The following is a 26,643-nucleotide window of genomic DNA, read 5'->3' as shown; positions in this document are numbered from 1 at the left end:
AGATGCGAGAGATCAGACTGCGGGCAAAAATACACAAGCAAAGACCCTAAAACTGCATGCCCAAATAAAGAGCGACCTTGCTGGCATGGGAAGAGTGATCTCTCTATATAAGACGGAGGGTTGGGCACCCTGAGGACTGGCAGGCTGCAAGTCAAGGTGAGTGAGTAACAGTCCCGTATTAGAGTGGGAAAGCCTGCAGCTTAATGAACAATGCAGGGCATGGCCACTTACTGCCAGACCACTGAGCTTATGCAGAACTGCTGCTCGTATGCCAGGACATCATTGTTTCACGTTGAATAAGGCTCCCCAGGAATTGAACTAAATCCTCTACGCTCTTTTTCTTCATCAGAATCCTCCAGAGATTATCATCTGTCCTGCAGGGAAGGGAAACAGGTGAGTGATGGCACTGACATTCAAGAGCTACCTAACCATGTGAGGGATGCACATCATGAACAATTGGCTTCTCTTAAACGTGCTAATCTACTTTATTAAGAATGTTCCAATTCAATTTGTGTTTGTCAGAGAACAAATGTTAGGCATGAGCTGCTGACTGCAGTGTACTGAAGCCAGCGCAAATACTTTTTTACCGTCTCATTGAAAGGCTTTTAATAGCCACACTGTCGGTGCAGATGTTTTTATTTGAGCCTTCACCTGGAGCTTGACAGACTTTACTAACTCCTTGCAGTAAGCAGTCACCACCATGGGCGACTCAGAAATGGAGTGTTTCGGCCCGGCGGCCGTTTACCTCCGGAAGCCAGAGAGGGAGCGAATCGAGGCTCAGAACACACCGTTTGATGCGAAAACGGCTTACTTTGTGACTGAGCCCGCTGAGATGTACCTGAAGGGTAAACTGGTGAAGCGGGAGGGTGGTAAAGCCACTGTGGAGACTCTGGGTGGAAAAGTGAGTCACAAATCCAGCACCTCCATCACACTGAAATACAGACAGGAGCGTGTCTGACACTCCTTCCTGTTTATGGCAGAGCATCACCGTCAAAGAAGATGAAGTCTTCCCCATGAACCCCCCGAAGTTTGACAAGATTGAGGACATGGCCATGATGACCCACCTCAGCGAGCCGTCTGTGCTGTATAACCTCAAAGAGCGTTACGCAGCATGGATGATCTATGTGAGACAACTTGATATGTACTTGGTTAAACATTGTCCATCGTAGTTGAAGAGTTTATCTCAGACAAAAATCTCCTCCCTCTGACAACAGACCTACTCAGGGCTGTTCTGCGTGACTGTGAACCCCTACAAGTGGCTCCCAGTCTACGACTCAGTGGTTGTAGCAGGATACAGAGGCAAGAAGAGGGTTGAGGCTCCGCCCCACATCTTCTCCATCTCTGATAACGCCTATCAGTTCATGCTCCAAGGTAAAGGAGAAGTCGAGCCACCATGTGATAAGTAGACTGATAAGAAAACTGAACACTTTGCTTTCTTCACAGACCGTGAAAACCAGTCCATCCTGATCACGTATGTTCTGCTTTTCATTTTGATGCTGTGCTGAGTGAAGCCAGGCTGATTCTGTTGCTTGTTTTATGTGTGAAGTGGAGAATCCGGTGCTGGAAAGACTGTCAACACCAAGCGTGTCATCCAGTACTTTGCGACAATCGCGGTTGCTGGAGGGGCAAAGAAAGAGCATGCTCCTGGCAAAATGCAGGTACGCAGCATTGCTGTCATGTAGATGTAGCATTGCATTATTAAATGCTTGAATGAGAAACATGGGCCACTCTTTTCATTCACTAAGGGGTCGCTGGAGGATCAAATCATTGCAGCTAACCCCCTGCTGGAGGCTTATGGTAACGCCAAAACTGTGAGGAATGACAACTCTTCACGCTTTGTAAGTTTTTTTTGTCCCTGTTATTTTCAACAACAGCAGCGTGATGCTAAACATGATTCTGCTTTTCGGTTTAAAACAGGGAAAATTCATTCGAATCCACTTCGGGACCACAGGGAAACTGGCCTCAGCTGACATTGAAACATGTAAGACCAGGAAGGGAAACGCTCAGACGCAGCAGTGCTGAGTACAGTTGGGAACACGTTGGTTTTGTGGTGCCAATGAGCCTTAAAACGTAAAATCCCTTCCCTCCTGGACAGATCTGCTGGAGAAGTCTCGCGTGACCTTCCAGCTGTCAGCAGAGAGGAGCTACCACATCTTCTATCAGCTCATGACGGGACACAAGCCCGAGCTGCTGGGTAGAGCTCAGTGACTGACGACTCTTCCTAAAAATGTGATGGAACTGACCTTTTCTGTTCTCCTTCAGAGGCTCTCCTCATCACTACCAACCCTTTTGACTATCCGATGATCAGTCAGGGGGAAATCACTGTCAAGAGTATCAATGATGTCGAGGAGTTCATTGCCACAGATGTAGGACGAATAACTGTGTGAATTTCACCACCACACGCTCCGTTATTGATGTTTTGATGCCTGCAGACTGCCATTGACATCCTGGGCTTCAGTTCGGATGAGAAGATCGGCATCTACAAGCTGACTGGAGCTGTGATGCACCACGGGAACATGAAGTTCAAGCAGAAGCAGCGTGAAGAGCAGGCTGAGCCTGACGGCACTGAGGGTAGGCTCTTCAGAATGTGCTGAGTCAGTCTTTTGTTGCTGCAGTATGACCTGACTTCTCTTTGTCTTCCAGTTGCTGATAAAATATCATACCTCATGGGACTGAACTCTGCTGACCTGCTGAAGGCCTTGTGCTACCCAAGAGTCAAAGTTGGAAACGAGTTTGTGACCAAGGGTCAGACAGTGCCGCAGGTAGGAATGTTTGTAGCCCTCAAGTTTCCTCCCAAACCTGAGGTTAAAGGTTCACACATGCTCAGTGTCTTCTTCTGCTTTCACCCACAGGTGAACAACGCAGTCATGGCTCTCTGCAAGTCCGTCTATGAGAAGATGTTCTTGTGGATGGTGGTCAGGATCAACGAGATGCTGGACACCAAACAGCCCAGAAGCTTCTTCATTGGTGTGCTGGATATTGCCGGCTTCGAAATCTTTGATGTAGGTGACCTTTAATTTCAGCACCTAAACAATGTTAAAATGTGTGGGCTGCGACTGACAACTTGATTTGAAATCTCTTAGTTCAACAGCTTGGAGCAGCTGTGCATCAACTTCACCAACGAAAAGCTGCAACAGTTTTTCAACCACCACATGTTCGTCCTGGAGCAAGAAGAGTACAAGAAAGAGGGAATTGAATGGGAGTTCATTGACTTCGGTATGGACCTGGCTGCCTGCATTGAGCTGATAGAGAAGGTACCTGCAGAAACACTGTCTGTCGGAACATGTTACTTTGACCTTCTCTACTGACATCATTGTTCACTGTCCGACAGCCAATGGGGATCTTCTCCATCCTTGAAGAGGAGTGTATGTTCCCCAAGGCAACAGACACGACCTTCAAGAACAAACTCTATGACCAGCATCTTGGCAAAAGCAAGTCTTTTGAAAAGCCCAAACCGGCCAAGGGTAAGGCCGAGGCCCACTTTTCTCTGGTGCATTACGCGGGCACTGTGGACTACAACATTGCTGGCTGGCTGGACAAGAACAAGGATCCTCTGAACGACTCAGTTGTTCAGCTCTACCAGAAGTCTTCAGTCAAGCTGCTGGCCTTCCTGTATGCGTCGCACGCCGGTGCAGAGGGTACTTTTTCTCCCTTATTTGCAGGAGAATAAGACCAACAGCTGAAATGTTGATGACTTTGTTTCTCCCCTTGGCAGCTGAGGGTGGTGGAAAGAAGGGTGGCAAGAAAAAGGGCGGGTCCTTCCAAACTGTGTCTGCGTTGTTCAGGGTGAGGAGAGAATGTTGCAGAAATGTTTTATACTGAGACAAGCCATTCATACTTTAAACTCTCCAGGAGAATCTCGGCAAGCTGATGACAAACCTGAGGAGCACCCATCCTCACTTTGTGCGCTGCTTGATTCCCAATGAGTCCAAGACTCCTGGTACGCATTATTTTGGAACAAAAGTCTGATCTAAAAAGGCCATCATTTTCTCTTTTATGAAGTGGAGGTGTCTTCAATATAGGTCTGATGGAGAACTTCCTGGTCATCCACCAGCTGAGGTGTAACGGTGTGCTGGAGGGCATCAGGATCTGCAGGAAAGGTTTCCCCAGCAGAATCCTCTATGGTGACTTCAAGCAGAGGTAAAGGTTGATGGTGAACCTTCACAGCGTGCCTGCCATAAAAACAGGGTTGTAACAGGTGAAGTAAATATTTTCTTGCAGATATAAAGTCCTGAATGCAAGTGTCATCCCAGAGGGACAGTTTATAGACAACAAAAAGGCCTCTGAGAAACTTTTGGGCTCCATCAACGTGGATCACTCGCAGTACAAGTTTGGACACACAAAGGTAGTAAGAGATGGTGCAGCAGCATAGCATGAGAACAGCTGTTCATGTCTTGTTTATCTCCCAGGTCTTCTTTAAAGCTGGACTGCTGGGAACTCTGGAGGAGATGAGGGATGAGAAACTGGCTGAGCTGGTCACAATGACTCAGGCTCTGTGCAGAGGTTATCTCATGAGGCGAGAGTTTGTTAAGATGATGGAAAGACGGTAGGAAATTTACAGATTTATGCCACTTATCAAGCTGCGGGACCCAATTTCTTCATGTTTCTTTTGCCAGAGAGGCCATTTTCTCCATCCAGTACAACATCCGCTCATTCATGAACGTCAAAACATGGCCATGGATGAAGCTGTACTTCAAGATCAAACCTTTGCTCAAGAGTGCAGAGACAGAGAAGGAGATGGCCCAGATGAAAGAGGACTTTGAGAAGACCAAGGAGGACTTGGCGAAGGCTCTGGCTAAGAAGAAGGAGCTGGAGGAGAAGATGGTTTCCCTCCTGCAGGAGAAGAATGACCTCTTGCTGCAAGTGCAGTCTGTAAGTATGGGACAGCAGAAAAGACCTAAGTTTGGAGCTTTGATGTTGCAGTTTCAAACGCTTATTTCATGGAATATTATGCAAGAGAAATCTAAATCTAAGTCATTGCTTTCTCATTGGAAACACCCTGAATATTAACAAACAAGCAGGATTTGATGGTACGACAGGCTTTACCTGTTTCATGGTCTGTGTCGTAGGAAAGTGAAAACCTCTCTGATGCAGAGGAGAGGTGCGAAGGGCTCATCAAGGCCAAGATTCAGCTGGAGGCCAAAGTCAAAGAGACGTCTGAGAGGCTGGAGGATGAGGAGGAAGTCAATGCTGAGCTGACTGCAAAGAAGAGGAAGCTGGAAGACGAGTGCTCCGAGTTGAAGAAAGACATCGATGACCTGGAGCTCACTCTGGCCAAAGTGGAGAAAGAGAAGCATGCCACTGAGAACAAGGTACTTCTTGACATGACTTATGGACCACAATAAGACCTTCTGCACAGAAAAGTTATTTGCCACTATCATCATGAAAGGTTAAAAACCTGGTGGAAGAAATGGCTTCTCAAGATGAGACCATTGCCAAGTTGTCCAAAGAGAAGAAGGCCCTCCAAGAGGCCCATCAGCAAACTCTCGATGACCTTCAGGCAGAGGAGGACAAAGTCAACACTCTGACCAAGGCCAAGACCAAGCTGGAGCAGCAAGTGGATGATGTGAGTACCGCTACTTCACTTTCACAATAATAATGTTACTTTGAAACAGAATTTCCCATCTAAAATAAACTCAAACACCACGATGCCTGACAGCTCGAGGGTTCTTTGGAGCAAGAAAAGAAGCTTCGCATGGATCTTGAGCGAGCAAAGCGGAAGCTGGAGGGAGATCTGAAACTGGCTCAGGAATCCATCATGGATCTGGAGAACGACAAGCAGCAGTCTGATGAGAAAATCAAGAAGTATGACGTGCCCTGAATTTCATTCTTGGTCTCATTTATTAAACAACACATCTATTGAACAACTTGATATCTTCTGCAGGAAGGACTTTGAAGTGAGCCAACTTCTGAACAGGATTGAGGATGAGCAGACACTTGGAATCCAATTACAGAAGAAGATCAAGGAGCTTCAGGTATAAGTTATATATTATGGTTTGAGGGAACATAGCACCCTAACTGAGGACATTCTTTTAGGCTCGCATTGAAGAGCTGGAGGAAGAGATCGAGGCTGAGCGGGCAGCCAGAGCCAAGGTGGAGAAGCAGAGGTCTGATCTCTCCAGGGAACTTGAAGAGATCAGTGAGCGTCTGGAAGAAGCTGGCGGAGCAACTTCTGCCCAGATCGAGATGAACAAGAAGCGCGAGGCTGAGTTCCAGAAGCTGCGACGTGATCTTGAAGAGTCCACGCTGCAGCACGAGGCCACTGCCGCGGCTCTCCGTAAGAAGCAGGCGGACAGTGTGGCAGAGCTGGGAGAACAGATCGATAACCTCCAGCGAGTCAAACAGAAGCTGGAGAAAGAGAAGAGCGAATACAAGATGGAGATCGACGACCTCAGCAGCAACATGGAGAGCATTGCCAAATCAAAGGTTTGGCAGTGACAATTACTTCTGCTGGCTGCGGGGACTACCACAATACTAACTTGTGACGTCTCACCAGGGCAATCTTGAAAAGATGTGCAGAACTCTAGAAGATCAGCTCAGCGAGCTCAAATCCAAGAACGATGAGAACGTCCGTCAACTCAATGACATCGGTGTCCAGAAGGCCAGGCTTCAAACTGAGAATGGTAGGAGGTATTTCACAGACAGATTTAAAATACATAGCAAACATAAGGGGGTCTTCCAGGCCGAGGACAAATACAGTGAAGCATATCCGAAGACATGGAGCATGAATCAACATCTTTTGCAGGTGAAATTTCTCGCCAGCTGGAAGAAAAAGAAGCTCTTGTTTCTCAGCTCACAAGAGGGAAGCAGGGATACACCCAACAGATTGAAGAGCTGAAGAGACACATCGAGGAGGAAGTGAAGGTAAAGCTGGAAACAGTGAGACCCCTTTTCAATAGCGCTAATAATGTTATTGCTTTGGGGTGACAGGCCAAGAACGCTCTGGCTCACGCTGTCCAGTCAGCTCGACACGACTGCGACCTTCTCAGGGAGCAGTATGAGGAGGAGCAGGAGGCTAAAGCTGAGCTGCAGCGTGCCATGTCCAAGGCCAACAGCGAAGTGGCCCAGTGGAGAACCAAGTATGAGACTGATGCCATTCAGCGCACAGAGGAGCTGGAGGAGGCAAAGTAAGAGTCACTGCTGGACTCACTCAAAACTAAATAGTGCCGTGCGGATCCTTCATCAATGATGCATGTGTGTGCAGGAAAAAGCTCGCGCAGCGGCTCCAGGACGCAGAGGAGTCCATTGAGGCGGTGAACGCCAAATGTGCCTCTCTGGAAAAGACCAAACAGAGGCTGCTTGGTGAAGTGGAGGACCTGATGATTGATGTGGAGAGAGCCAACGCTCTCGCTGCCACCCTCGACAAGAAGCAGAGGAACTTTGATAAGGTCTGGAGACAGAGACTCCGTTGACCACAGGTGAGCTGACACTCATCTTTGTGCTTGACATCAGGTTCTGGCAGAGTGGAAGCAGAAGTACGAGGAGAGCCAGGCAGAGCTGGAGGGATCCATGAAGGAGGCTCGTTCTATGAGCACTGAGCTGTTCAAGATGAAGAACTCATATGAGGAGGCTCTGGATCACCTGGAGACCTTGAAGAGGGAGAACAAGAACCTGCAACGTAAGAGTAATTTTAGAAAGACTTTAACCAGGTGGTATCTCGGTCACTTTTATTCAGTTTATCTGCTTCCACAGAGGAAATTTCAGATCTGAGTGAGCAGCTTGGAGAAACTGGCAAGACCATTCATGAGCTCGAGAAAGGCAAGAAGACTGTGGAAACAGAGAAAACCGAAATCCAGACTGCTCTCGAGGAGGCTGAGGTAAACTGCACTGCTGTAGAACCTTTCCTCTGATCTTCTGTGTGTCTGATGGATCCATTTAAGCTAACTAAGACCTGATCTGCTCCAAGGCCACTCTGGAGCATGAAGAGTCCAAGATTCTCCGTGTTCAGCTTGAACTGACCCAAGTCAAGAGTGAAATCGACAGGAAACTGGCAGAGAAGGATGAGGAGATTGACCAGATCAAGAGGAACAGTCAGCGGGTCATTGAGACCATGCAGAGCACTTTGGATGCTGAGGTCAGGAGCAGAAATGATGCCCTGAGGATCAAGAAGAAGATGGAGGGAGACCTGAATGAGATGGAGATTCAGCTGAGCCACGCCAACCGCCAGGCTGCTGAAGCTCAGAAGCAGCTGAGGAACGTCCAGGGACAACTCAAAGTATGCATAAAGACTATTAGAATTTAAGATCCAGCTTTAGGCTCGCTGGCTGAATGGCTCTACCACTTGTGCGCACAGGACGCCCAGCTTCACCTTGATGAAGCCCTCAGAGGTCAGGAGGACATGAAGGAGCAGGTGGCCATGGTGGAGCGCAGGAACAACCTGATGCTGGCTGAGATTGAGGAGCTGAGAGTAGCTCTGGAACAAACTGAGCGAGGTCGCAAAGTGGCTGAACAGGAGCTGGTGGATGCCAGCGAGCGCGTGGGACTTCTCCACTCACAGGTCTGCAGAGACAATCCAAGACAACACACAAGTCCTCATTGATCTAGGACCACTAATGTGATTATATCCTACTTAAAGAATACAAGCCTCATCAACACAAAGAAGAAGTTGGAGGCTGACCTGGTTCAGATCCAGGGTGAAGTTGAAGATGCTGTCCAGGAAGCAAGAAATGCTGAAGAGAAGGCCAAAAAAGCCATCACTGATGTGAGTTGAAGGGTGTTCTGTTGTTGTCTCTGTTGTCTGTGTGTCTGCTGTTAGAGTTGTAGCTCTTTTGCTTAGGCTGCCATGATGGCTGAGGAGCTGAAGAAGGAGCAGGACACCAGTGCTCATTTGGAGAGGATGAAGAAGAACCTGGAGGTGACCGTCAAGGACCTGCAGCACCGTCTGGATGAGGCTGAGAATCTGGCCATGAAGGGAGGCAAGAAGCAGCTCCAGAAACTGGAGGCTCGGGTAACTGTCGACTTTGAGAAAGGCTGATGTGATGATGTGTAACGTTGAGTATAATGTGCTGTCTATGCCTTAGGTCCGTGAGCTTGAGTCTGAGGTGGAGAGTGAACAAAGAAGAGGAGCTGAGGCAGTGAAAGGGGTTCGCAAATATGAGAGGCGAGTGAAGGAGCTCACCTACCAGGTCAGTGCTCAGCGCCATAGGCAGCTCACACAGATGCAAATGGAGACTCACATTATGCACCTCAACAGACTGAAGAGGATAAGAAAAATGTCAGTCGACTTCAGGACCTAGTGGACAAGCTGCAGCTCAAAGTCAAGGCCTACAAGAGACAGTCTGAGGAGGCGGTGAGTGACCTTGTCAGAATGATTTCACCCACCTTCATTCCATCTTCTCAATCTTTGCTGTGGTCGTTCTTCCAGGAGGAGCAGGCCAACACTCACCTGTCCAGGTACAGGAAGGTGCAGCACGAGATGGAGGAAGCTCAGGAGCGTGCCGACATCGCCGAGTCCCAGGTCAACAAGCTGAGGGCCAAGAGTCGGGAGATTGGGAAGGTAAACATTGTCGCCTGGCAAAGAGTTCAGCTGCGTGTGATCGCTCTTCACAGTCGTGCTTTCCTGTTTCTCCCAGGGAAAGGAGGCTGAAGAGTAAGACAGCGGGTGTGAGAGACTCTGAAGGGAATCATAAAATATGAGTTTTCATTCACACGGTCTCAATAAATCGTGTTCTGAACTAAGCATTTGTCAGTCTGATTCATTTGCATGTGCACAAATATGTTGAACTGCAGCATGAGCGCTTTCCTTATTGATTTACTATTTGAACATTTTTCCAATTAAAAGCAACTGGAAGTTTGGATCTTAAAAGTACACACGTTTTGAACAAGAGATGTTTTTGAATACATTTAAACACTGTTTCGCTGTAAGTTGTGAAGTAAGAACTTACCGAAATTCCTCCTGAAATATGTCTCCACACATTTATTGTCGAGCCAGACGTGAGTTCAAGTCTCTTTGTTTCGTCTCACTTCCGGTGTCCCCACCGTGAAGTTACATTACAGAATTGAACTTTCACCGTAATGCGCCAATTCAATTGTGTTTGAAAATATCAGGTGTATGTGTAAGTTTAAACCAGAGACAATGCTTGTAACATGTTATCATAAACTCTCCTTTATTTACATTTTCATAACTCAAGATTCGTGTTCTGCTTCCAAATGTCCCTGAGTGGGCCAGTGGCGCCGGTGCTGGTTTTTGTGGTGTTCAAGCACAGCAGTGAGTCAATAGCGTGTCACTATTTCCAGTACAGTTAACATATTTTTTGTGTTATCTTATTTCAAAGCCCCCACCGAATTAAACAGGTGTGGCTTCATTTTTGAAGCCAATCACTAGATTTGCTCCTCCTGATTTTTTATTTATTTTGAACTTGTTATGTCGAGAAAGTTAAGGCCCTGGGAGTCAAAAGGTTTAAAGGTCCTTCTTCAATAGCAAAGGGGACTTTGAGCACCCTCGTGCGACAGACCACCACTAAAACTCATCACTTTTCATCTTCCTTTTGGACCAGTCCTTCATTTCTTCACGCACAAGTTATAGTTTTGTACTGCTCTCTTCTGTTAATTCTAACCTGGCGCCCCCTCAACACACTCGCCAGTTACTTAATTTAGTTAACCCAAAACAAGACCAAAACATGAGAAAGAAAGAAAGAAACAGACCTGACATGTGGTCCGGAGACACATCTTTTACAACGCAGAACAACTCCCTGTAACTTTAGCTGGAGTTCTATTTGTCGCTCATCTTATGTCTATTATTCCTAACAGAAGCAAAAAGGTGTTTTACCCGAAATGAAGAGCAGCCAGTCGTGTGTGATGCCTCTTGCATTCAGCAGTGGGAGATGAACCTCAGCGGTCTGCTGGATTTGTACTGCAGCCGATGAGGCATTAAAATAACAATACATTTTAAACTGCTTTGCCAAACACTGATGGTCTGATATCACTTCTAAATCGGAGACTCTTCCTGAGTCCTGTGGGACAAGTGTCCTCGCTAGACAATGGAGAGCAGGTGCTTTGTGGGACTTGACTCATCCGGTGAAGCCAAAACATCCCAAAACTCTCCCCGGAGCTTTATGGGTTTGTGGGAGCAGCCACGGGCCTATCAGCTTCCCCCCGGAGGCCCCCTGCCTTCTGCATCTTATCCTCACTGATGGACACTGAGGCCAAATGTGCGGGGGGCGGGGGGTCATACCAGCCGCCCCACTCCTCCATCGCTCTTTAGCTCCAAGCTGAGCCTCCCAAAATTCATGTTTTAATCCTGGACAGCTGCGGCCGAGCAGTGACATTCCGTGTTCCAGCTTCAGATGGATCAGTGATCAGAGAGGAACTCCACTCACGCAGACCAGGTTCATTTCCACTGGAGCTTACGTGGACAATGCGGCTGATCTGGAGTAATCCAGAGTCTATTTTGATTGTTAAGAGTGGTGGCCATGAACCTAAGAAGACCAGCTTTGCTCAGAATTTTCATGATCATTTATTGAATTAACTGCAGCCTCAGCCGTTCATGGTGCTGACCGTCTCGCCTCCTTCATCCGTCCATATCATCATATGAACCCAACAGTGCTGAATCCCCCCTCACCCCACCCCCCACCATCCGGGTCATCTGCTTCTCCTGTCATCCCAGGTCTCTTCATGTTTCAACCGCAGCCCAACTTTGTCTGAGTCACACACACCAGCCCACCCGACCCTGCGTGTCTCTGTCACTGTCTTTACCTGTTGAGCAACAGAAGCTTGGTGTGACTGGCAGCAGGAGCAGCTTCTAAGTGATAAATAGTTTTAGTTCAAATTGTACACACGTTAAAAATAAATCAACAGTCATTCATATATTAAGTAAAGTATGACATGAAGAGATAAGTTCGTTGTGTATTTTTAAATGATGGTGTGGCTTCCCAAAAGGTTTATTCTTGAGTCCCTCAATGCAACCAATGAGCTGAAGCTTTATTTTAATATTGTCTTGTGAACATTGATATACATATGTCCACGTGTCGGCATTGCAGTGCTTCGCTTACATTGAAGCTGAAGCCATAAGCAACATTATTATTATTATTGTGAGACCTTTGTTTATGTGTCTTTTATGTGTTTTCTCTGTAGTTTTCACAGCTCATATGCGGAATTCAGTTTTGTGATATTTTATATATGCTTAAGTTTTAAAAATAAAATGTACTTTGTAGTTTGTAATTTTTATTTTAGTTTGTTAAAATAATTTTTCACACTGATATTGAAGGTATCGTTCATGTTTATTTGTGGAAGTGAAGTGATCTAAATTGACATACTAGTAGTTGATTCGTGATCCTTGCATTGTTGTTTTTGTCTGGTTTAATTTTTTTGAAATTACACAATAAAAACTGATAAGTTTCATAATACACAACCCTTTTGAAACAGATTAAAAAAAATCTGATTTAATATGAATTAAGAAATAATAATAACATCTAAATGGCGGACTTATTTACATGTTTTAAATAATAATAATAACAACAACAACAACAATAATAATAATAATAATAATAATGATAATACATAAATAAAGAGTATAATTTTTAATTGCGTTTGCTCACACCAAAGTGATAAAATGATAAATGTCCATTGATAAAATCTTCTTTCAAGTTATATTTGCAACAAATTCACTCTTAATATATAAATAATATCAAGATAATCATGGTATGTAGAAACAAGATTTTTAATTTAAAATGTTATTAATCTCTATCTCAATTTTATTCTCTAAAAGTAACAAAAAAAAATCTCTTGACAACATCAATAATAATAATAATAATAACAGTAAAAATAATAATAATAACAACAAGCATTATATAATAATAATAATAATAATAATAATAATAATAATAATAATAATAATAATAATAATAATGGGGATTCTCATTATGAGTCAATATTTCCTTGCAGCTGAGATCACAATACTGAGGCAACATCGACGACACAGAGCTGAAGTGAAAAATAATAGCGTTTAATCACCAAAGATATAAACATTTAAATAGCCATTTCTAGTGTGACTGAGAAACTCTTTACAAAGTTGGCCTTCGTGTTGCACTGCTTGGCATCGTCTATACAAAAATGAGGTGGCGTTCAAGACTGGCACGAAGAGAGTCAACTGTAAACAACGTCAGCAAATGAAGAAGCAAAGTTACAGCCAAAAGAATCGCTTTTAAAAATACTGGCAAACTAAAGGACACAGACGAACGAGAGAATATTAAGAAATTCCTGTTCCCCTTCTTTTGTCCGCACCACCTGCAAACACATTCAGCTATGATCCGTTCAACAACAGCGAAAAGAAATTCACCACAAATTATAACTTATCCATAAAGAAACTGGAGCCACTCATGCTGCTAATGATTCCCTTCAACTTTCAATAAGAGAGACATCTTTCCAGAACATCAGGCAGTTGGTTCGACACTCTTCTGTGCTTTGACTGGCTGAACATGTTGTAAACTGCAGACGCTGACAGTTAATTTGGCTTCACTGAAGTCAAACTCTCAGCTTCACTCATTTATGGACAGATGTGGCCGAGGAGGACGCTCCTCTCTCACCCTCTGACTATTTACAAAAGTCCTGTTGAAACATCATGCAAACACAGACTTCAACTAGAAGATTCACAAAATGCTTTTCTAGAAAACACAGAGTGTTTGGCGTTTAAATACTCACCTGTGATGATCGGAACCGGCTTCACGCTTTATCAAATGAGCCCTCAAACTCAAAAAGTTTCTCACTTCCAAAATACCAGGACTGCAGTGGCAGTAATGTGGCCTAACAGAGTGTCGCGGGGTCAGGACCCGGTCATGCTCGAGTCCAGCAGAGGGAGCCATAAGAACTGACTCAAGTCTTTCCAAGTTCAGTGGGCAGGTGAGACGGCAGGTGCTCCAGTCTGGACCACAGTGGGAAGCAACGCGAGCAGAGACGTCCGAGAGAAGGCAGGAGGCGACTGCTGTGCTTCTGAACCTTCATCCACAGCTTCAGAAACACAAGCTCCTGGACGTCCGTCACCCGGGCAGCAGGGTGAGAAGGTCTGACCTCCGCCTGTTCCTCCTGTGCAGCAAGGCACTGCAGGCTGGAACAACAGGCTGACTCACGCACACAAAAAACTATAGACTCTAAAACACCAGCGGCGCAAACATTTTCAGGTTGCAGCGATATTTAAATGTTGGCCAATATTTCCATTTGATCAGTAGAAGTGTTTCACAGAGACGCCAAGTACAACTGAACAATGAACTGTTCTCAACACTACACCGGTGATGCTCCAGTCCTCTGATCCAGTGGAGTGAACACAAAGCTCTTGTAAACATTGGTGTCGATTATTGATCAATATTGCGCAAATGTTTGTTTTAGGAGCAGATACATTCACAAATAGCCAAAGTTTGAATGCAACACTTGCTTGACCAAATGGAAATATATATATATATATATATATATCAGAAAACATCGAGCAGATAAACAGAAGCGTCACGGACTGAAAGTGAGAAACACTGATAGGAAGCTACATTCCTCAGACAGAAGCGACATAGGTGCATAAATTCTGCTTCGACACAAGACAAATAAAGACAAGACGGTTGATCTCTGCCTGGAGTTTTGGACTCAAACGCCAGATTTGTGTTTCTGCTCACTGTGACTTGCACTGGCAGCTCTCGAGTTTCCACAGTGTCTTTGAAAACAATCAAATTGAACACAAAGAAAGAGGGGCATCATGCTGAGTCATTGGTTAAGAGATGAGGAGCTGACTCTGTTGAGTGGCTAAAAAAAAAGAAAAACAGGCCCAGGTGACCAAGAAACGTAGCATGTTTCATACGAGATGGTGAAGAAACTCAGCAACTCAACCTCTGTTACCGTGAACCCGCAGCCAACCTCCATCACTTCCTGTTCCCTGGTCTCAAGCGACAACATCTCTCGTTCAAAGACGACGTGACTTTTGTTTTCTGTGCTTCTATATTTTCCTCAAGAGTTGAGACGCAAACAACAAAGATGAAACGAGGCGGATCAAAACGGGGAGAGTTTCAGAGTTTCTCTTTGATCTGACTTGGAGAGGAGCCTGGAGAGATGAGGCCTGTCAGCCAGCATTTGTGCACAGATGAAAGAAAGGCAGCAGGAGCTGAGAGAAAAGGAGGAGTCCGAGAGACGACTGCAGCAGGTGACCTCGTCCACACTCTGACGTGTTTTCCTGGGACATCAGAAAGAGACCAGAGTGAGCTCAGGCAGGTTTGCAAAATCCAAACTCACCTGCTGTCTTGATGCACTGCTCTGTATGTTTAACTTGAGCCCAAACCTAGAGTGCATCGCCGTGATGAGCCACTAAACACGCTTCATATTTGCGCGCAGCACTGTTAAAAACGTGTCCTTTATTTTACTTGCAGCGTCTAAAATCCTTTATACTGCAACAGCTCGCAACAATTTCAACAATCATCTTCAGTCCCATAAACATTTTAAACTTTGCCTCTCCTTACATTTTGTCTCTTCTCTTATACTTTTCCTGCCACAGTATTTAGCTTGTAACTAACCCGTTAAATGTTAGTTGTGATCATACACTTCAAAAACCAGAGGACATTTCTTCCAACACATCCAACTGTACCATCAACAGCATTACACTTATTTACCGAAAACCCGTGTCAGAACATTAGCCCCACCCACTAAATTAAAGAATGAGAATAAATCTTGTTCATCCATAAGCCGCAGCATTCTATAAGCCGCGGGTGCAGTGGTGCTGTCTGATCCGTAGAAAGGTCAGTGGTGCACCCAAACTTAAAAATGCATGAGCATCACTGCTAAACTAGTTTTGAAACGGGCTCCAGCATGGAGACTGACTCATGAAACAAACTGACCAATGTTCTGAAGTGGAATCATGAACTCCTCACATCTGTTAGTGACATTAAAGCGCTCAAAATGTGCTGTTTTTGCCCGAGTGAAGTTCTGACACCAGAGCCGGTATCAGCTGCTGCTTTTCGTCTCCGGTCCTCCAGGAGATCCGCTCTGTGGGCGGAGCTGTGGACACTTGAGAATCTTGACTGCCCAGAGTACGCAATCCAAACAGGATTGCCCGAACATAAAAATAGAAGTTTGGAATGAACAAAATACGCTGAAAGAAAGTTTCCTCTTCATCTGGCGGGTTATCTAGCAGCACTATAGTAGAAGTTGTGTATATTCGAACAAGGCATGCATGAGAATGACGGATGACGTTCCGATCTTGTCTTCCGACTTTGAAAAATGCAACAGTCTGACTTCAGCCAATTCCAGCTCAGACTTCCCCCTTCCAAGTTAACTATCATCTCTCCACAGCTGCACCAAAATGTTGCGGATCATCCGGATGTGAAGTTGTTTGTTTGGTTGCCTTCCTATTTTGTGCCTCCAGGAAAATGATAAAGCGCCAGGTCAGCACTTACAAAGGCACTGTAGTCAAGGCAGGTCGTCGGGCCTTTACGATATCTTGCGTTGCTCAGCACTTCGCAGGGATTCTCCTCCTGGACTGAGTCCTGAGTCAAGGGATTTCACTTGACTGACAACATGATGGGGCAGGCTGCACCTTCAGCACCATCTAAGCGAGCGTGACAAGGATACACTCAGTCCTGACCTGGGTCAGTCTCTCGATCTCACAGGAGCTGCAGGGCAGCGTCTCCGCCACCACGAACAGCAGGTTGGTGTTCTCTATCCTCTTGGCGTGGAACAGTCTGCGATGAGGTCACAGCGGTGTCATGAAAAACCAGCTAGACATTCTGGCTGGAAAATACATTTTTAAAAAAGGAGCCCACCGTGAGCAGTTTCCACAGTCCTGCAGCACGTTGTAAGAGTTTGTGGTGTTGGTGAAGTAGAACTGGCTCTGGATGGTCACACAGCTGCTCTCCTTCATCTCGAACCCATCGACCAGGACGTCGTCTGTACGGAGAAACTCCTGTCACACCCTTGAGCAGTGAATATATGGCTAAAACTGAGATTGTTTACGACGTATGAAGGTTGACAGGTTGGCCGCGTCTCTCCACTAACTAAGAAGAAAGAAAAATTTGGGAACATTTTGGAGCAAATAGTGGTCCTTGTGCAGTTGTGATGGGACAGAAATGCCTCAGTCAGATTTAGACCTGGATTCAACCCAGCAACCTTCTTACTGCGTGGCACAATAAGCTCACAGTAATATCCTTTTATAACTGTCTAAGGACCTTTGAATCGTCTTGTTGCATACTGTATACGTCCAGCATGTGTGTCAACACGTTCCAAACACAAACATGTTAGCCATGCTCCTAAAACCTGAGAGGTTCTCTCAGGATAATCGTGAGGAATGACAGCAGGCAGCAACATTTGGACCAACGTGTACGGTCGGAGACACACACACACACACATGCCTTCACGTGCACACACACCTTGGAAGAGCCAGCTGTTGTATGTCAGCCCATACAGCAGCTGCTGGATCACAGACCTGTCGAGATGAGCGCAGCGACAAAGTTTGTGAAACACCCATGATCGTAATGGTGACCGGCACATTTCCTAAAAGGTGGTTTTGGTTTGGAGGATGACGTCGTCTCACTCACCAAGCCACTGTGGACGTCCACCACGCCAGGTTGAGGACGTCAGCGATAGACGGCTGTGAAGCAAATACAGGGGGGAAAACATCACACACGAACGTTGAAAGTGGGAAAATGCAATGGTTGGTGCTTCACCACAAAGATCCCTCTGGGTGCCGCTCCGGTGTGGCTGCTGCTGACGGGCTCACACGCAGACTGGTAGTGGAAGGACTGGCGTCGGGTGAAGATGGAGTTGTTGTAGAGCGCATACATGAGGTGAGGGTCGACGTCCCCGAAAAAGAGGCCGATCTGTGTAGTAGACATCCAATTTAACATGCAATTTTTAACAGAGTTTAATGGGTTTGTCTATTTTCATCAAAATACTTTTGATTAAAATTCATGGACAGTTACTAACTCCGGTGGGGTCAGAGATCGCCACGATTTTACTGCCACCGTTGAACAAAAAAGAAACATGCAAACACAGTGATATTCTTTTCATGGTCATTTCATGTGATACAAACGTTTACTGATGGTCACATAGTTCAGTTCGCCTTCAGTTTAAAACTCAATGACGCCATCTACAGTTCAAGCTGTACTATCGACCTTACAGACCTCTTATGCATCATGAGACTGATGGGATGCGACTGTTTGAAAACAATGACCTGCTATTCTCAATTGAAGAGGGCTATAAAGCACAAAGAGCACTACATGTACTTCACACTGTTTCATTCATTGGCCAGTTACAGAACTGCATTTCATGGTCCTTTAAAAGTCTTCTTTTCCTTTCGGCTTCTCCCTTCAGAGGTGGCCACAGAGGATCATCCTCCTCCATCTCCCCCTGTCCTCTGCTTCCTCTTCTCTCAAACCTACAAACCTCATGTCCTCCTTCACCACCTCCATCAATCTCCTCTTTGTCCTTCCTCTCCACCTTCTGCCTGGCAGTTCCAACCTCAACATCTTCCTACCAATGTACTGGCTCTCTCTCTCCTCTGTACATGTCCAAACCATCTCTATCTAGCCTCTCTGACTTTGTCTCCTCAACACCTGACCACATGTGCTGTCCCTCTGATCTACTGCTCCATGATCCTATCATCATCCTGCTCACTCCCAGAGAGAAGCTCAGCACCTTCATATATATATATATACACACAAACTTATAATCCACCTTTAAATTTGAGATACGCCACAGACCTTTTTCCAGTGATCCCTCTGGTTGGACATGACCAGAAATCCTCCATCGTCAATGAGATAACAGAGAAGGTCCTGGAAAACAGAAAGAAATATTCTCCATGATCTGGATTCATTCCCTGATTTCTTATGACATGGCTATTTTTCACGGGACATATTAATCACATGAGTCCACTCTCTGTGTGGCAGCCTCTACTCATGTCAGTGATGGCCATGTGCTTCATCAACCTTTTAACCAGATGCTCTTGGATACTGACTGAGTTAAAGCACAATAGTAAAAGGGAAGTTGTCTCACATCAGTGTTGACTTCGCAGTCCATCTCACAGCTCCGGGAAGGTCCACACTGTGGACACAACATTCCACAATGCTTGTAAAGTCCAAGCTTCATCGGTGAGGCTTTGAAAGCGGATCATACCTTGTGAGATCCCTGGCGACTGTCTGACACGTTACTGGCCAAGATCTTAAACTTATCCACCCACGCTTCCAAGTCCAGTTTCACCCCAACCACTGAAAGAATTGGCGTGGTTGACCAAAACCAAATTCTCCCTTTAGTTCTTCATTGACTTACCTGCCGGTTTGAGAAGTTTGCCTCCCAAATTCACCTCCACAGCTGAGCTCACGACAATCCCCACAGTGCCGTTCTCAGCGCCCAGAGGATCGTCGATAGCTGCGCCCACAAATAATACAAATTACACGACAAATTAGTTCAAGTGCCGCAATTCATTTAATCCGCATCGCTCTAATGAACATGCACTTCTGTAGCTGTAAGTGACACAAATGATATCCCTGTTCAAAGCAGGGCCCAGTTGTTTAAGGCGTCATGACAGGTTTGAGACGCGGAAAACCACGCTGAGGATGTGAAACAGCCACTTAAAACATAAGCATCTGCTCCTTCCACGCTGGCGGGAATATAATCATCTCATCAGCGTTCCACTTGTCAACTGCCTCTGTCGCCTCCTAAAGACATAATGACAGAGAGGGCTGTTCGTTCCTGTCAGCCACTTAGCGTCAGTGGCGCTCACAACAATGATTTACACTCAGCGGCGACGTTCAAGACTCATCAGAAGGAAGCCAGGAAGCGTGTGTGGAACGTACAGAGATCCACACGTCCCTCACCGGCACCTTCTCAATTATTCATCCCCGCTCTGCTTCCCAGACCACGTGACTCATCACCAATACTGACCAAGAAAAGGTCAACGCTCTTTTGATGTTTGTGGCAAACACAAACACGCAATATGCCCATCATTATATCTTCAACTTCCCAATATCATTTTTATCTCAACTAAAATGAGCGACATCTAAATTTCAGTAAAGTGAACAAATCTGTGAATAGAACAACTGAAAAAAAACAACATATTTCAGACACTATTGTCTTAAAAAAAACGCCTTCATCTTGCTGACATGTCACATACAAGTAAATGTAACTTAAATCAAGTGGAATGAGATATTTTGACGAAAAATAAGGCTTGACAAACTTGGTAAGATTTTGAGTTCTGGCGCTGTCGTGACATTGATCTGTCCCGTTTATCAGAACACCACGTCCTCCTCTCTCCATCTCCAGATGACACACAATGACTTTGCATTTAGATCTTTGCTGATCAAACAGACTATTGGAGTTTGAGCCACCATCTCTCTCTTCTGCCTCTGATGTCCTGTTCATACAGAGATGACAGCAGCCTTTGATCTGCTTTTGTAAAACATAAATTTAGGTTCTAACTGACTCACCATTTGAATAATAACCAGGGTTCTCACTAATCCATTCTCACCCTACGCGGGTCTATATTGACAATGTAGTACACAGGCCATGCCTCTGGGTGGTTCCAGCAATAAATAAAGTGTATGGCATAAACATGCTGCAGCAAGAAGCCAAAGCTTCATGCTAACACCAAAGAAGAGCCACCAATTACAACAGAAAAGACGCCCCAATACTCAATTGTACGGAGCCCCTAATGGGACAGGACCAAAAAAAAGAGAGAGAATCTCGCAATATATTTTTGCGAGATTTCGCAATTACAGTGGTACCTCGGTTCTCGACCACAATCCGTTCCGGACGGCCGTTCGAGAAGCGATTTGTTCGAAATCTGAATTGATTTTTTTCCCATTACAATGAATGGAAAAAGAAATAATGCGTTCCAAGCCTTAAAATAGGCTTTTGTAGGAGTGAATGTAGAGTGTCTGCTGCAGGTGCGCTGTTCCTCTATGTGTGTGGCCGCTGCATGTGGGAGGGGTTGCCGAGTGAGTGACGTCTCTCCAGAAGTGAAGAGGTGCCCGGTGCGTGTCCAGCTCTGAATGTGCGCTTCTGTGCAGTTTGGCTGTGACAAAGTCATAAACCAAGTAACGCTATGTCCGAGACTCGCCTTATCCCTGTCCCAGCTCCAGCCCACAACAGGACATCAAACCCTAGAGTGGAGGTGTGGAGAGCGAGCACCTCCCCTGTGACACTCTACCACGGTCCAGTGCGGAGACAGGAAAGGTTTTACACCTCAATATTTTCGGGGTGTTCGAGTTCTGGATTTTCGTTCGAAATCAGAAGCAAAAAAATCTCCAAATTTTTGTTTGAACTCCGATTTGTTCGAAGTCCGAGACGTTCAAAAACCGAGCTACCACTGTACTGTGATGTTCTGGGTTTATGCTACTGTTCCTTTAAGAGTTCAATGGTAAGAAGTGAGTGAGGGTGGAGCGACATGCTGCGCTGGGGGTGAGAGAGAGTTCTGTTTCTTGGGAGTTGTTGAGGAGAGCGATGAGCTGCAATTGTTTCTATTTTTTTTCTATTTACAATTGTGCTTTCACCAATCCTAAAAAAAAAAAAAAAAAAAAAAAAATGAGGCTTGTGTCAGACTCTCCTCCCCATCACAACACGTGACTCGAATACATTGAAGCAAGCAAAGGATCTGTGGTGGAAAGTGCGATCATTTACTGTGGAGCCAGGAAGGGGACATATCTGACAGCAAAAAGCTGACGTCACACTGTAACAGTTCGTCTGAAAAGCAGGTGAATGGACTCACAGAATCTTGAAGGAGCTCTGAACATGTAGCCCTTGTTGTCCAGGCTACGTCTGTAGTAATTTGTGTTGAAGGGTTCAGGATCTTCGTCCCACGTCTCAGCAGCTCTGAACAAACATCACACCGTCAATAAATAGGCAGCGTGCTGACGGTCGCTTCAGTGAGGCTTACATGTTTGGAAAAACCCGCGTGATTCCTCCATCTGTGGACGCGAAGACAGCCAGGAAGCCGTACCTGTGAAATCACAGCGTTACTAGAGCGCACAGACGGAGCGCTGGAAAGACACTCACGAATTTAGATCTTTGTTCTTCCAGACACGAGCTGCCAGCAGCCCAATAATCCTTGCGTCGAAAATGAGGTTATGAATGAGCCTCTGATCGCCTGGAAGCAAAGAACTATTCATTAACACCGGCTCTAAACTAAATGAATATGTTTTATCGGCAGCTATGGGTCAATATATATTCCATTCCATTGCATTTTCTCACTCATATTTGATGTTTTTTTGTGTTTTCAGGTGTCATGTGACACGTACACTCATCAGATTCTGGTGAGATATCCAACATCAGCGAGAGAAAGTTCTGCAAAAACTGTGTGTTGTTGTCAGAAAGATGCAGACGGTGGCAGTATTCCCTGCAGGCAGAACAGAATATATTAGAATGGGTTATTTATTGTCAAGGCGCCTGACTATCAAGTGGGAAAAAATAAAAAGGTCACCGTGGAGCCAGAAACACATGTCCTGATGCTTCGAAGGAGCTGGGAAGCAGCGACTGCATGTCTGTGAGGAACAGGAGCAGGTTTCAGCCCACAGAACTACAGCTTGGTGATTCTGATACCGCGTCCCGGTACTTACACTGCAGCTGGAGCATCACATCACTCAGGTCAGCCTGGATGTAGAATTCATTGTAGGGTGGCAGTACCAGGCCGAGACTGCAGGTGGGAACGTCACAGTACCATTCATCCACAACAAAACACTTTCCCTGCAACCTTTAGAGCAACACTCACCTGTAATCTGTTCCGTTTATCGGCGTCCACGTGTAACCTCTGAACACGTCGTCGATATATTTCTGTTAAACATGAAACATAAACACTGAAATGGCCTTCAAGCAGGTTTGAGAAGCTTTAAATAAGAGTATGGTTGTGGTGAGAGTGGAGTAATAGGGATCACATTTTATAGGGAGTCTAAGTCTCTGGTTCTTCCGGTCGGTCCACGGGACCGGAATCCGACCACTCCGGTGGGAAGGCAGATGCTAAAGGTACTAAACCATCAAAGGCTGACAGTGTCGGCGTCACCCTGTAGGGCCAGCATCACAAGTTACTTTAGCGTTCATGTGATGTGTAGTTTTCTCTATTACACATCACATGAAACCTAAAGTAACTTTTGATGCTGGTGGAAAAACTGCTCCCAAGGCATTAGAATGTATCTTTCAAATTCACTGACATCATATGTGAGATCTCTGGCATATTTCAAACTCGATCAGAAAATAACTTTGACCTCTCAATCGACTCATATTTTGTGGTAACTCGGGTCCCATGAGGCGGAAGTATATGGATGGGACTTAGGCTCCCCATTAAGAGTAACAACGGTAACAGATTCAGTGTCTCGTCTTTTTTATTGAAGGTCGCTCTTTTATTTTGAAAGAGTTCAGTTCCGGAAACAGTTTACATTGAAAAAGAAAAATAGGTTTGTCATTCTAGCAAGTAACATAGTGTCTGACTCAGTAGGTCACAAGGTCTGAACATATTCTCTTTTAATAGTATAAGATATTTTATTTCAATCTTTTGCGCATAACTTTTTTGCTAATGGACTTGCATCCACGGGTTTAAATCCCGTTGAGTGAATATTTTGAATACTTTGTGCAGTTGTACTTTTATTTCAGGAATCTATTTGTAGATCAACTGTTCTTTTTTTCATTTTTTTTCAGTCAGCGACACCACAACTTTATTTAGTTTCATCTTCTGATGAATCTTTGATTTATTTTTTTATTTTTATTTTTTATAAAATACATTTTATAGATGGCAAATGAGATTCAAATTAATATATTAGGCGGGTACTGAATGAGACAAAACAAAAAAAAGATTTGCCTCTACAAAAATATATATTAACATGATGATGCACCTCCACAATGAACTGTATTACACGCACTCATTATCATTTTATGTGATTGTATGTTATGTTTATGTTTTTGGGACAGTAGGAAGAAAGCAGAACGCAGACTGCAAGGATCCAATTTTACTCGCACGCATGTTTGGACTCAAGCAGAGGCCATTTCTAGCAGTGAGAAATGCTCCACCCCATGACAGTAAGAAATACCAATGGACAGCAGCTCACTTACCTCATTGATGGACTTGACCAAAGTTTTAATCTGCATTTCACCAGGACGCCCATCGATCATCTGACGGCGGATCTGAAGACGATCAGACACGGTTTATCTTCCGCACTTCTATCTTAAGGCCGACAGTGAAGTGTTGCTCGCTGGCCTGGCAATAACGCCACGCAGCTGGGAACAGTCGCTGCCTCGAACCACAATCTTTGAAGCTTCACATCCGTCAGAGCTCACCTCCTCCTTGTTGCTGTCCTCCACCTCTGCGTCCAGGAAGTCCAGCGTCACCGGCTCGGGGAGGTTTACCGGCTGGAAGACATGGAATTTTGGTGACAGATATAAAAAACGGATGACGGTGAAAGTTTGAACCGAATCATCACCTTTGGCTGGAGATTGGGATGAAGGAGCAGATATCCGTTTGGATCGATGGCAAAGATGTATCCGTTACCTCCGAGCTGCCTCACAATAAGAAACGCTGACGTCACGGCTTTTGTTTGAAAATACAGCGCGGATTCAAGGATTTAATCTCACGTTGTAGCGAGGGGTCAGTCGCTTGATCTCATCCAGATGAACATCCACTCCCATGACACCTAAAATCAGCTGATTCTGGGTGAAAAACAGACAGTTTTTTTTATTATTATTATTATTTGGCATCCATTACCTTGATCTAATTCAGTTCATTCAGTCTATCCATGTTAATACCTGTGAGTTTCCGTTCATCGTGAGATTAAAAACAGGCAAAGTCCCAGTGACAACCATTCCGAGACCCTGCAGTAAAAAGAGAGAAAGTTGACATTTCCAAAAAAAATGAATCAAATGTAAAATATTAATAAAGATATTAGTTACAGGTTTCAGAACGAATCGTGATTAATTTTATTTAAAAATGTGACGCCAGAATAAATGTGAAAGTTTCATCAGGCAGAAAGTTTTTTATCCATCCGATCTCATTTGGTCTCCTTCATGATGGATGTTTTGATTCTAACATCACGTTGTATAATGCATTGAGAAAAAATGTTGAAAGTAACCCAGTGTGATTTGGATCAATAAATCTGTCTTGTCTGTAATGTAATAAATAAAAATGAATCTCCAGCCATAGCTGCTACAAATATTCATTTAATATTTTAAGTGAAAACACTTTGCACTCATTCTCCTCTACTGTGCTCGGTCATAATGTTGCATCTTGTCGTACGCAGAAACCATGGATCACTTCAGCTAAACCTGTACATGACCAACCCAACATCCCATAATATGATCATTTCCCGCTGACGTCAAATATCACCCCCACACATGCGAGTGTTCCTGCAGCTTACCAGTGCGTCCTGATACACGTTAGTCCACTGCACCTGCTTGGCCTCGCTGCCAGCCAGGACCATGGGGCGACCCAGCACATCCAGGTACTCCTGCATAGAAAACACCCGATGAGCTGCAGGTTAGGAACAAGCCCAGTTCCCGGAGGGAGCGGCGGTGTAAAAACAAGCATGTTCCTGTCACAGCTCGAGCTGAGGCAGGGATGGTGATCAGCTGCAGCACAAGACAAAACCCACCTGGGTGTTAATCCGTATGGCACAGATGGAGCGGATCTCAAAATAGTAACCTGGCAGGCAAGTAGAGAGAGGAGAGCGTGTGAGTTATGCTTGTTAGGGGACACGGTGTGTCGCTCATAAATATTCCACATTTCACTCAAACCAGACCCGTGACTCAGCGGCTGAAACCCCGTAAAGACGAACAACACCTTAGCTATTCATCACAGTTAAGGCCATTAGAGCAGCTGGAAGTGACAGTACGCAGAGAGCTTTTGCAGGATTAGAGCCTGTGTGACTGTGAGCGCATGGCTCTTCTGGAGAGCTCCATGTCAACCACTGTGTTTTATTGTTCAGTCAGTAACAAAAACAATGAGCTCTACAACACACTGTACTGACTTCAATACCGTCTTTAACGTGGCATTTTTGGTGTCCAGGAAGGTTTTAGCCGACTAGAGAAAGAAGCAAGCATCTGATGGATTGTGATCAGTTTGTACGTAACTCAGCAGAAAAAAAAACCCTTCGCTCGGCACTCCGCAATAATTGAACCAACGTCAGACACATTACCGGAAGGTGCCTCCTCAGCAGGAAAATGAGTTGGTATCCAGTAAACCAGGTTCATTTCCATAGCTGCTGTAGATGACTACATTTTACTTCCAAATACTCCTCCACTAATACCGTGGAAAGTCACTCTTCAATTGATTTATTTTTCGGTGCGGATGTGTGTATTTTCCCATAGTAGCTATGCTTCTTTTGGGCCTCTCACCCAGCGCCTCACAAGACAACGTGGTCCCTCGGGACCATGAAGATCAGCCATGACATGAAAGAACGATAACGTCCCCCTGACTTATTTGGTGAATCCACATACCTTTATTCGTGCAGGCGATCCACTGCAAAGGGGTGACATCATAGTTGTGCTGACCGACAGAAAAGGTGAATACTCGCACCTGCAGGACGTTCAAAGAAGAACAGAAAAACGTCACATACGTCTCGCCGTAATTCCACAGATCAGCAACACTCACTGTTTTGTTGGGCCAGTTGTACTGCATGAAGACGTCCTGAGCTCTGTCCTCCCCTCCGTCGGTGAAGAGCATGATGATTTTATTGCAGTTTGCTCGTGGAACATTTGTTTTCTGAAACA

General features: G+C 45.1%; 2 protein-coding genes across 2 annotated transcripts in view; one reads left to right on the top strand and one right to left on the bottom strand.

Moving 5' to 3' along the window:
- Nucleotides 1-89: 89 nt before the first annotated feature.
- LOC128760987 (myosin heavy chain, fast skeletal muscle-like) lies at nucleotides 90-9,678 on the top strand. The gene is made up of 41 exons (XM_053868799.1): nucleotides 90-156; nucleotides 350-393; nucleotides 686-901; nucleotides 981-1,124; nucleotides 1,215-1,371; nucleotides 1,444-1,471; nucleotides 1,547-1,658; nucleotides 1,746-1,838; nucleotides 1,918-1,981; nucleotides 2,096-2,194; nucleotides 2,263-2,366; nucleotides 2,433-2,571; nucleotides 2,644-2,762; nucleotides 2,853-3,002; nucleotides 3,084-3,254; nucleotides 3,332-3,638; nucleotides 3,716-3,786; nucleotides 3,853-3,940; nucleotides 4,023-4,140; nucleotides 4,222-4,345; nucleotides 4,410-4,546; nucleotides 4,617-4,872; nucleotides 5,070-5,312; nucleotides 5,390-5,566; nucleotides 5,660-5,805; nucleotides 5,885-5,975; nucleotides 6,037-6,426; nucleotides 6,497-6,623; nucleotides 6,746-6,864; nucleotides 6,931-7,127; nucleotides 7,205-7,388; nucleotides 7,453-7,618; nucleotides 7,693-7,817; nucleotides 7,907-8,215; nucleotides 8,294-8,497; nucleotides 8,576-8,701; nucleotides 8,777-8,947; nucleotides 9,021-9,125; nucleotides 9,194-9,289; nucleotides 9,365-9,496; nucleotides 9,573-9,678. The coding sequence occupies exons 3-41, from the start codon at nucleotides 701-703 to the stop codon at nucleotides 9,591-9,593; spliced, it is 5,811 nt and encodes a 1,936-aa protein (XP_053724774.1). The 5' UTR covers nucleotides 90-156; nucleotides 350-393; nucleotides 686-700; the 3' UTR covers nucleotides 9,594-9,678.
- A 3,249-nt stretch (nucleotides 9,679-12,927) lies between these two features.
- The window catches only part of LOC128760988 (voltage-dependent calcium channel subunit alpha-2/delta-2-like), a 35,028-nt gene continuing 21,312 nt past the window's right edge, over nucleotides 12,928-26,643 (bottom strand). The window contains exons 12-38 of the mRNA XM_053868800.1: nucleotides 26,525-26,635; nucleotides 26,371-26,449; nucleotides 25,527-25,576; nucleotides 25,293-25,382; nucleotides 24,685-24,750; nucleotides 24,514-24,588; nucleotides 24,363-24,437; nucleotides 24,220-24,291; nucleotides 23,995-24,066; nucleotides 22,664-22,725; nucleotides 22,512-22,588; nucleotides 22,376-22,436; nucleotides 22,194-22,291; nucleotides 21,952-22,042; nucleotides 21,833-21,895; nucleotides 21,665-21,768; nucleotides 19,228-19,326; nucleotides 19,075-19,166; nucleotides 18,955-19,002; nucleotides 18,663-18,734; nucleotides 17,628-17,780; nucleotides 17,499-17,551; nucleotides 17,331-17,386; nucleotides 16,728-16,851; nucleotides 16,537-16,646; nucleotides 16,362-16,444; nucleotides 12,928-15,145 (exon numbers count right to left, since the gene is read on the bottom strand). Of these exons, the coding sequence (XP_053724775.1) occupies nucleotides 15,035-15,145; nucleotides 16,362-16,444; nucleotides 16,537-16,646; nucleotides 16,728-16,851; nucleotides 17,331-17,386; nucleotides 17,499-17,551; nucleotides 17,628-17,780; nucleotides 18,663-18,734; nucleotides 18,955-19,002; nucleotides 19,075-19,166; nucleotides 19,228-19,326; nucleotides 21,665-21,768; nucleotides 21,833-21,895; nucleotides 21,952-22,042; nucleotides 22,194-22,291; nucleotides 22,376-22,436; nucleotides 22,512-22,588; nucleotides 22,664-22,725; nucleotides 23,995-24,066; nucleotides 24,220-24,291; nucleotides 24,363-24,437; nucleotides 24,514-24,588; nucleotides 24,685-24,750; nucleotides 25,293-25,382; nucleotides 25,527-25,576; nucleotides 26,371-26,449; nucleotides 26,525-26,635 (2,247 nt within the window). The 3' untranslated portion in view covers nucleotides 12,928-15,034. The remainder of the gene's footprint in view (nucleotides 15,146-16,361; nucleotides 16,445-16,536; nucleotides 16,647-16,727; nucleotides 16,852-17,330; nucleotides 17,387-17,498; nucleotides 17,552-17,627; nucleotides 17,781-18,662; nucleotides 18,735-18,954; nucleotides 19,003-19,074; nucleotides 19,167-19,227; nucleotides 19,327-21,664; nucleotides 21,769-21,832; nucleotides 21,896-21,951; nucleotides 22,043-22,193; nucleotides 22,292-22,375; nucleotides 22,437-22,511; nucleotides 22,589-22,663; nucleotides 22,726-23,994; nucleotides 24,067-24,219; nucleotides 24,292-24,362; nucleotides 24,438-24,513; nucleotides 24,589-24,684; nucleotides 24,751-25,292; nucleotides 25,383-25,526; nucleotides 25,577-26,370; nucleotides 26,450-26,524; nucleotides 26,636-26,643) is intronic.

Source organism: Synchiropus splendidus, chromosome 6, assembly GCF_027744825.2.
Source record: "Synchiropus splendidus isolate RoL2022-P1 chromosome 6, RoL_Sspl_1.0, whole genome shotgun sequence".
NCBI classification, from domain to species: Eukaryota; Metazoa; Chordata; class Actinopteri; order Syngnathiformes; family Callionymidae; genus Synchiropus; species Synchiropus splendidus.
This window is presented reverse-complemented; position numbering and strand designations above follow the sequence as displayed.